At 35.7% G+C, this 10030-nt stretch overlaps 1 protein-coding gene across 2 annotated transcripts in view; it reads left to right on the forward strand.

Annotated features, from left to right (window-relative positions):
• The window catches only part of LOC113227846 (glutamate receptor ionotropic, NMDA 2C), a 23330-nt gene extending 14217 nt beyond the window's left edge, over window positions 1-9113 (forward strand). Inside the window, exons 8-16 of one of the 2 annotated variants that reach the window (XM_026460899.1) lie at window positions 5725-5926; window positions 6344-6667; window positions 6931-7208; window positions 7306-7408; window positions 7502-7650; window positions 7725-7945; window positions 8424-8524; window positions 8596-8825; window positions 8906-9113. In XM_026460899.1, coding sequence (XP_026316684.1) covers window positions 5725-5926; window positions 6344-6667; window positions 6931-7208; window positions 7306-7408; window positions 7502-7650; window positions 7725-7945; window positions 8424-8524; window positions 8596-8825; window positions 8906-8942 — 1645 coding nt within the window. In that variant the 3' untranslated portion in view covers window positions 8943-9113. The remainder of the gene's footprint in view (window positions 1-5724; window positions 5927-6343; window positions 6668-6930; window positions 7209-7305; window positions 7409-7501; window positions 7651-7724; window positions 7946-8423; window positions 8525-8595; window positions 8826-8905) is intronic. The other variant, XM_026460900.1, reaches the window with a different exon arrangement.
• The last annotated feature ends 917 nt before the right edge of the window (window positions 9114-10030 follow it).

The raw sequence follows: 10030 nt of genomic DNA on the forward strand, positions 1-10030 counted from the left end.
AGAACCTGAACAATACAGTCCACCGAACAAGAGCTAGAACACCAACAGGCATGGTTATTTTTCTACAAATCACACAATAGCCCAAATATCTCATGTAATGTTTATTCATAAATCTTGCCAAATTTTGATTTGATTACTTCAGATTGCCTACTTGATTGTATATTTTGATGATTGTTGTTAATTATTGTTTTGTGATAGTGTTGTTCTTGTGAGCGTACATGGACCATCCTCAAAAACGGACTTGAAATAATTAAAAAAGCAATGTTTTTTGATATGATTCAAAGTGGTCTCAAATGAAAGATACCATATACTACAATATGTTTCACTTAAGAACCTAGCTATTATCACTGTCGTTTTCATGAAAAAAAGAAAACACACCTCCACGGAAGTGACACAAGTCCAAGGTAGTGACATATTAAATTAATTTTAATGAAGCATGTTTTACTGTAGAATAAAACGTATTTTTTACTTCATTATCTTTATTTACGTAATCACTTACATATTGATTAAATTTTAGGCTTTTTAAAGTATTAGGCATATTCAATTATGTAAATTCTATATTATTAAAATATTTTTTTTTGGAACACTAACACAGTCTTCTATTCAGTTTTTAATATCGGCCAAATGGGTAGTATGTCCAATAATAGTTTTTATAATCAATATTATTTACTTAACACTTCGCACTTTTAGAATGAAAGTGGTCAACACAACATTTTTACATTTTTTAAGTTATGATGTCGTGACATTTTCATATCATCTAATTTTTACTCTTGGAGTACAAAAGGCAATGGCCTTGTTAGTCTATCGTGGTCCATGATAAAATAATGATGAAATATTCAGCTTTATACCATGAAAAATAGTCTAACAATTTAAATAAAATGTAATTTATTTAAATTATTAATATTTAAATTACTAGAAGGTCACTATTTACTGAACTTTTTGTTGTCCTTTGACGTAATAAAAAAGTAAGCCTCTTCATTTTCACCAGCTAAGCAAGATGTTATTACCTTATCAAAATTAAGCCGTTTTAATTATAAAAGAAAGTCCTCTACATAACAAAGTTAGTCCCAGTGTCCACTGACAAGACGGGACGGCAAGGGATTTTTAGGTGACGAATAGTAATGTACCTTAAGATTATGACTTTATAGTTGCAATTTTAGTGACAATAATCATAGCTGCAAAATGAAACTGCGGTATACTCAGACATGCTGAGCCTTCAGCCTCCGGAATGCTTCAGCAGCCTTACAGATGTGTCGGCAACCATAGGGATGCCTTGCCAGTTTTAGAGACGCCTCGGCAGCCTTATGGATCTTCGGCAGCCGTATGAATGCCTCGGCAGCCTTAAGAATACATCGATAGATTTCAGGACACACGCTCCACGTCGCCATTGGTCACCGTTAACTTGACTCCATGCAACTATAGCATTCAATACACGTCACGCAACGATGTAGCGACGGTACGCTTCAGCACACCTAAGATGCCCCGGTATGCCTAAGGATACCGTGGCATGTTTAAGGATACCGCGACATAATTGCCGTCAGTGTGTGCTTGCATATAGGGTTGCTGAAAGATCGACTGCTGTCCCATCCTATCAGGGGACGCCTCTGGTCTAAGTCGTATTTGTAAAAAAGTTTAAGGACGATTTTTTAGAACGGAAACGTCTCAATTCTATACGGCTAATTTCACCACTATTTCAATAATGGTGGTGGCGATTACTTTTTGAGATCTTCAATCCAATCATCTTTGGGTATGTTGTACTACCTACTGTCACTTTGTGAATCAAGACTCTTAAGCAAGTAATTTACCAATAGTGATGGAGATGAGTATCTGGATGATGAAAGACATCTTGAAACAGAATAAGATCGTATGCTTGGGACAGAAGGAGATGTTTGAAATAGAAGGAAGGTGTGGAATCGGTTCATCGGTTGATTTTCGATGTCGCATGAAGGCGGTGAATCATCACGCAGACAGATTGAAAGTCTTTCCCTGCATGTTCTATTATCTCTGCGAATTTTTAGCCTCTTACGCCATTCCTTTCTCTGTTTTCTTTCTGACATTTGATCAATAGATAATACTTATCCTTTTCTCCTTTTCGCTTTCTGTAACGTACAGTCAAGAGCACGTCAAGCTTGCCACTTTGTACTTTGGACTATTCTGATCCTAAGCGGCATAGAGTTGGATTGAAGTTTTAAGTGTCAAGTTTGACGTGCTCTTGACCCTACTTTTATATTTCTTTACTGATTGCTCCTTTTTCTTACGTCTATCTCTTCCCAACATTTTTTCAACAAACGTTATGAAATATTTTTAATCCATTATTTTATTTATGTTGTAATTATTTAGTCCTTTTTAGAAGTTTATTCTAATAATAAATAATATAGATTAGTTTATTTATTACAGATAAATAAATATATTTAATTTTAATTTGTATCATTGTAAATGGACTTTGCACACTTTGACATGGTAGTGACATTTTCGTCACTTTCTTAATGATGATTTAAATAAATATTTATATTGTGTAAATATAAATAAAAACATTGAGACAGATTACATGATAATGCAATTCCATCATTAGAGTTATTAGTAAATAATTTTATATTTAATTTAGATTCAACAAGACTCATTTACAAGGCATTCTCAGTTCTCGAAAACAAAATTATACACTCGTTTCCGATTTTTTCATACGTTTTAATCATAATTTGATTACAATAAACTAAAGAAAAAAAAAACAAGGGTAGGGTTCAGTTTTTGTTTAGATATGCACGTTCATTCTGTAGTTAGGGCAGCTCCTTTCCTTTATTTTTTTTCCATCCTCTAAGGAAAATACAGACTTAATTTAGGCTGCGTGTATACGCATCTGTATAGATCTAAACTCTCTACGTAATAGTACAGAATCTTAATATCATGATTTTTTAAAGAAAATTAATTGTAGGTAATTTATATTTGAATCCATAAATACGTTGATTTTTATAAAAAGCGTGATTTTCAAAGGAAAGTTCTAGTGTTTGCTTGAATGCAGTCATTTCGAAGTCAGATACACTAATTATTGGTAGTTTATTGTACATATAAATTTTTATATTTAGGCCATGTTTAACGTTTTTTTACTAATCTGGTTTTATTTGTTACTAGTTTGTTTACTTCTGGTATTATATGCATGCATATCAATTTTTATTTCTTATATCTCTAACAATTATCTGTACATATATGAAAAAAATTAAAGAGCAGTCATTATTCTACATTTAACAAAGTACTCTCTAGCAGATGAGACACGATAGTTGTTTAAGTTTAATGGGTCCGCAGCCGACATAATTTGCTTTGGTTTTTTACATATCTTGTCAATGTGATAATGATTCAATGTGTCCTGAATAATACATCCCAAGAATGTCAAGAATGATCCTTAGAGGATGGAAAAAACTAAAGGAAATTAGGTCTAATAACATTGTTATTTCTTCTTTATTTTGTATTCTATAGTAATGGTTTTTTCTTAGTAAGGAGTAGGATTGCCGTTTGCGGTAAACCATTAAGGCTGTCCATAACAACAGTTTGTTTTTACATATGTATCATCTGCGAATAGATTTACATTCGACAAGTCGTTAATATAGATGAGGAAAGCAAAGGTCCTAATTCTGGTCCTTGCGATACTCCTATGTCTATTTTTCTAAGGTTAGAAAATATGCTTTCCACCATTACAAATTGAGTTCTATTTGAAAGATAGGACTTAATTAAATTTAGTTCTTTATTTTTGAAGCCGTAGTGTTCTAGTTTTTTTTTTATGAGAAAGTTATGTCGTAGGCAGCCTTTCACAAATCACAAAAAATACTGCTACACTTTTGGGATCTATCTAGGGATTCTAGTATGAAGTATACGACTTTTCTGATCGCAAGTGTGGATCTTCCTGTCCTAAAGCCAATATGGCAGTCTACAAGCAATTTATTTACCTCTAAAAATGATGTTACTTTTATGTTCAAAATCGATTCAAATTTTTTTTATACAATAGACAGTACTTATCGGTATGTAGTTATTTACATCGTCCCTCTCATCTTTCTTATGTAAAGGTATTATACAGCCACAGACATATATCTAGATAGACGCCGCAAGTACAGCAATTTGTATGAAAACTAAGCGTGCCACATTTTTTGTACCCACTATAACGTCACAAGAGCTATTTAGTGATGGAAACCTCCTTCCACTCGCTCTAAATCGATTGAATGAACGGAATACGCGTAAACACGCGTATTCCATTCAATTAATCGATTCTAAATATAATAATTTTTGTTCAAGTATTTGTTGATTACAAGTAGTCGTAATAATAATATAGTAGAAAAATACTAGAATAAGATAGTTAAGTCCTTTATTTTACTTGTTTTAAAAAAATGGTGATTACTTAAAAAAATTTAGTCTTTAATTTTTAATCGACTTCAAATATTGAAATTATTGTCCTTCCAATAAAATGGGCTTAATTATATTACGTCTTTTTGTAATAGAAGATCTTATCGATTAACTTAATTATTGAATACGCACGACAATATATGAACTTGTGACTGCCCTAATTAATTTCACTAGATGGTTTTCTGTTGGTACTTGATCAAACAGATGAATAGCAAGACAAATGAAAATGTTACTGCTGACAAAATATGGTAAAATCTTATTAATCAGAGGAGGTTTACTTAATGACGGCCTCGAGTGTAATTTTTATGATTTATTTATTATTTCTCGGATTTCTAAATCTGCCACTGCATATTTGGATAGCATCTTAGGTGGAATAAACTAGACCACTTTCGTCCTCGAAAGCAACGAACTCATACATATGACTAACTCCAGGTTTTTGTAAAGACAGCGCACTGTTAATTCTTTCCATTATATATTTTTTTTTATTACTCGTACTACATATCCGGCGATGTATGTAATTATTTGCTCACTATATTCGGACATTCAAGGCAACGTGCTGCAAAAATTATCGAAATTACAGATATTACTGATAATAGATACTACAAAATTGAAAAAAAAAAATGAAACTTTATAACAAAAGAGTTATAGAATATTTTTATAATATTGCTAGTTGTTGGTCATAATAATTTTCGTCCCTTTGTTTTCAAAATCGTTCAGAATCGAGAACGGTGTTGCCTAACAATACATCACTAAATGTTAAATTTGGCCAAAGAAATGTACAAACGGCCCTACCACGAAACTGAATGTATTACACAAAAGTGCGTTCGTTCGATATTCATGGCGTATTAACAAAGGATCACAAATATATCGCACCAAGTAAAATGTATTACAAACATAAGGCATACACTCGGTTGCATATTTGTTTTCTCGAAATTTATACAAAACCAAAATAATAATGTTTTTAAAATAAATTATGCATCTTCTGATTACAAAATCACTTGCCCGTGGAAGGAAACGTCCCTGTTTACCAATTTACCCACAATCATGGTGCATTGGCCGTTTATAATGGGACAATTATGCGTTTTTCGCGTTTTCGACCGGTATTTACCTACGATAACGGTCGAGCGCGTTCTAAAGTGTAGCAGCGGATTTCACTTACTTTGGGCACGCGAAGTACGCACTCTTGCGGCGTCTATCTAGATATATGTCTGTGTATACGACCCACTTTCAACACATCTGGAAAGACCACCCCCAGACAAGAATCACCCACCGATTTCTCTGTTAAAATCACCCAGAAGTAAGAAACTTATACAATTTATATCTCTTTCACTGCGACAGGTTGGAAGCCGGTACTGCGCACAGAAACAGTTCCTTGTACCAATGCTGCAGCGGTTTTTGTATAGACCTACTCTCGCAACTAGCTGAACAACTAGGTTTCACATATGAACTCTCACGGGTTGAGGACGGTCGCTGGGGAACGCTGCAGAACGGAAAATGGAATGGTCTGATCGCAGATCTCATAAACAAGAAAACTGATATGGTGAATAAAATACCTTTTAAAGATTAAGTTTTTCCATGTTTTAATTACGCAAGTTTTTTATCCCTTTCATGGATAGTAACGACGTTTATCGTAAAATTAAATATTGTATATTATAATACGGGGTTCCCCGTTTCGCTGTACATGAAACTCAAATAACCAACTGCGGACTTTGCAGTGCTATTTCCAAGTACTTTCTATGCATTTGTCGCCTACTGCTTTTCCACAGAGAAGTATCAACAACGTCCTGACAAAATTCAATGATTTACATAAGTACGTTGAACATTTTATATTCAATCAATAGCACTACATACGGCAAGAAAAGTATTGATATTTTCGTGTGTGGTACAGTTTATAAAATCCATGAAAGGGTTAAATATATATTTTTTGTTTATATATATCAGACGTTTGTTGTTGTAGGTATTAACATCCCTAATAATAAATTCGGATCGAGAAGCAGTGGTGGACTTCAGCATACCGTTTATGGAAACGGGCATAGCAATTGTCGTAGCCAAACGAACTGGCATTATTTCTCCGACGGCTTTCTTAGAACCTTTCGATACGGCATCTTGGATGTTAGTGGGAGCCGTAGCTATACAAGCGGCTACTTTCTCTATATTTTTCTTCGAGTGGTTATCGCCCAGTGGATTCGACTGCTCAACTGGGTCCAATTCAAAACGCCTTCCACAGAACCGCTTTTCACTTTGTCGGACGTACTGGATAGTGTGGGCTGTTTTGTTTCAGGTGGGTGAGAGATTTAAATCCAAAATTTAGAGCCGATTGGTAACTAAAATTAAAGCTTTTTTAGAGAGTCGTGAAAAGATATCCTCGATTAACCACAGTAATATTGAGAAGAGATCACTAAAATCTAAAATTAAGAAAACCACTATTTTATATGAAATTAGGATTTTATGACAAAACTTAATTCTCAGAAGTCAAAACTGTATATATCTATCTGTTGCTGATTGTACTACAGTATTACAGTAACCCATATTACGACCTTTTAGGCTTCAGTCCACGTTGATTCACCGCGAGGATTTACAGCCAGATTCATGACGAACATGTGGGCTATGTTTGCTGTGGTATTTCTTGCCATTTATACTGCCAATTTAGCGGCGTTTATGATCACAAGAGAAGAATTTCACGAATTAAGTGGCTTAGACGATCCACGAATTGCGCGGCCTTTGACGTTGAGGCCGCCACTCAAATTTGGTACCGTGCCGTGGTCACATACTGATGCAACACTAGCTAAATATTTTACAGAAACCCACGCCTACATGAGACGGTGAGTACCTGAACTTAGCATATTTAAAAAAAAATCAATATGTATATTTAGTTTCTGAACTTCAATCTTAATCTTTAATTAAAATTTTTATTTTTAGGCACAATCGAAGTACCGTAAGCGCTGCTGTGACGAGTGTCTTAACAGGGGAACTCGATGCATTTATTTATGATGGCACTGTACTCGATTATTTAGTATCACAAGTAAGTCACACAGTTAAATTGATAATTATTGTACTTTGTACTCAGTTCTATATTCTTCTATGAGAAATTCACATTTGTTTTGATTTTCCACAGGATGAAGATTGCAGACTCCTAACCGTAGGCTCCTGGTATGCCATGACAGGTTACGGGTTAGCATTCACGCGAAACTCAAAATACCTCAGTATGTTTAATAAACGACTACTAGATCTAAGATCTAACGGCGACCTGGAAAGATTACGAAGGTGAGTGCCATTTTCAGTGATAATACTTTATGTTCAGGTCTAATTATTCATTCAAATATTTTTTGTCGTGTTAGATATTGGATGACCGGCACGTGCAAGCCGAATAAACAGGAGCACAAGTCTTCGGACCCGCTGGCTCTGGAGCAGTTTTTGTCTGCGTTCCTGCTGCTAATGGCAGGCATTTTGCTGGCGGCGCTGTTGCTGCTGCTCGAGCATGTCTATTTTCGGTACATGCGCGAACACCTGGCAACTTCGACTGCGGGTTCATGCTGTGCGCTCGTTTCGCTCTCAATGGGTATATTTCATTTCATTTTAGTTACCTACCTATGTGGCCTAGTCTGTTCTTCTTGGCGTGTGACTCTGACGTTTATATTTTGTGAGGATTAGTACATAGTAACCGAGAGAGCATTGTACACTAAGGGTCGTAGTCCAGGACTCTACTCAATGCTCAAGTCAGGATTTGAGCAGACTTGAGTATGGTATCAAGCACTGGAAATACAATCCTAAGGGCAAGGCCTTGAGTATGATTTTCAGTGTTCACTGCAATACTCAAATCCTGACTTGAGTATTGAGTAGAGTTCTGGAATACGACCCCTATGTCCACTTGCACTAAACTTAAGTATGTCTTAAACCAATGCTTAAATTGATAAGACACTCTTAACACCATGCATTAAGAGTGTCTTTTGCATTGCAATTATCGGTTTAAGGCGTACCTAGGCTTAGTGCAAGTGGACACTAGTCTGTTAAACCGACACTTACCTGTTGTCTTTTAGGGCAATCTCTATCATTTGACGGCGCCATCGTAGAAGCGGCGGCGCGTGATTTCGGTTCGGCACATCGGGGGCGCTGTCGATCTGCCGTTTGTGCCGCGCAGGTGTGTCTCTTTCATTTAATCAAGATATAAAGATAAATCAAAGTTTTACCTTTTTATGATTGAATGTGTAGATATGGCGCGCTCAGCACGAGCGCGACACGGCTGTGTCCCGTGCGCGGCATCTGGCCGCGACGTTGGCGGCGCACGGGCTAGCGCCGCCGCCGCGCCGGCTTGCGTCGGCCGGTACTCTACTTGCTGGCGGAGAACTGCACGACGCCACACACCCAAGGACGCTGCAGGCACCTGCCGATTTATTGCCCGACCTCGATAGGCCGCTTTCTTGCGGTGATTTACGAGCAAGGTCCTTACAACTTGAGCGATACTCACGAAATAACATTTCGGTATAAGTACGATAGTATTATATTTACGTTTATATTTCAGAGAGCGGACACGAGTAGAAATGGAAACAGTGCTGTGAGGCGTGTATTACGCCACCCTATTTCAATTCCTGAAGGCTGTTCTTACACCAAGTTATATACAAGACGAAGTTAGTTATATACCTAAGTTAAATACGAACATAAAAAAGTGTTGTAATTATTAAATAAAATTCCAATTAATAAAACAGAGAGCTGGAAGTAGATAGCGAAGTGTTGTTGTGGGACGCGCGCACGGGGCGGGCTGGGCACCGGACGCGCATCCACGTGTTGTCTACTACAATAAAATATATTTTTTGGACAATATTTGGTGTCTTTTACGTTACCTATTTTCTAAAGGCTATTAATGTGTTGTATTAAAGTGTACCTAGCTATAAGTGTAAAACCGTTTACTACATAATGTAGTATCTTAATATCTAGTAATAATATAGTATCTACTAGTATAATAATATGTATGTACTATACTTAGTAGGTATATACGTATCTACGTATACAACGACAAAGTAAGTATAGTGTTAGTTACGTATATAGTATGTTTTGTCAATCGTATACATAACCAAGGTACAGGAAAAAATTGACTAGGATAAAGAATAACATAGTGAAGAATTATACCACCAACAATCAAATACTTTATCCACCCCAATCAAATACTTTATCAATAATGGATCCACCCATTATTGATAGTAGTAGGGCGTATCGCTTATAACTTAAAGGCAATCTATAAAGCAAAAAATATATTATCGTTTATGTAAAACAAAAGTCACATGTAACTAGTTGTGACTAGGACGCCGCCTTTACAAATTAGAAAGATATACATAGTACACTCCGAGATATGGTGTAACTCGAGACTAAAAAATAAAATGTTACCATAATAACCAGTGATTGGAATAGGTAGAGTATTTTCGAGGAACAGAGACAGAAAGTGGAGACTGCCTTAAGACAATATTTTTTAGGTCCTGAATCTTTTCGGGATTAGAGAAATCTCTGATAATAATTACTTATTGATAATAACGCACACACTCAACACAAGCAAATCGTAAACAAAGATGATGACAATACAAAAAAAATATTTCAATAATTGTGCAAATTTGGAAAGGTATTCCATCGTATCGATCGCATAATTCTACATATA

The sequence above is a fragment of the Hyposmocoma kahamanoa genome, unplaced genomic scaffold (assembly GCF_003589595.1).
Source record: "Hyposmocoma kahamanoa isolate Upper Pololo Valley unplaced genomic scaffold, ASM358959v1 220, whole genome shotgun sequence".
In the NCBI taxonomy this organism is placed as follows: Eukaryota; Metazoa; Arthropoda; class Insecta; order Lepidoptera; family Cosmopterigidae; genus Hyposmocoma; species Hyposmocoma kahamanoa.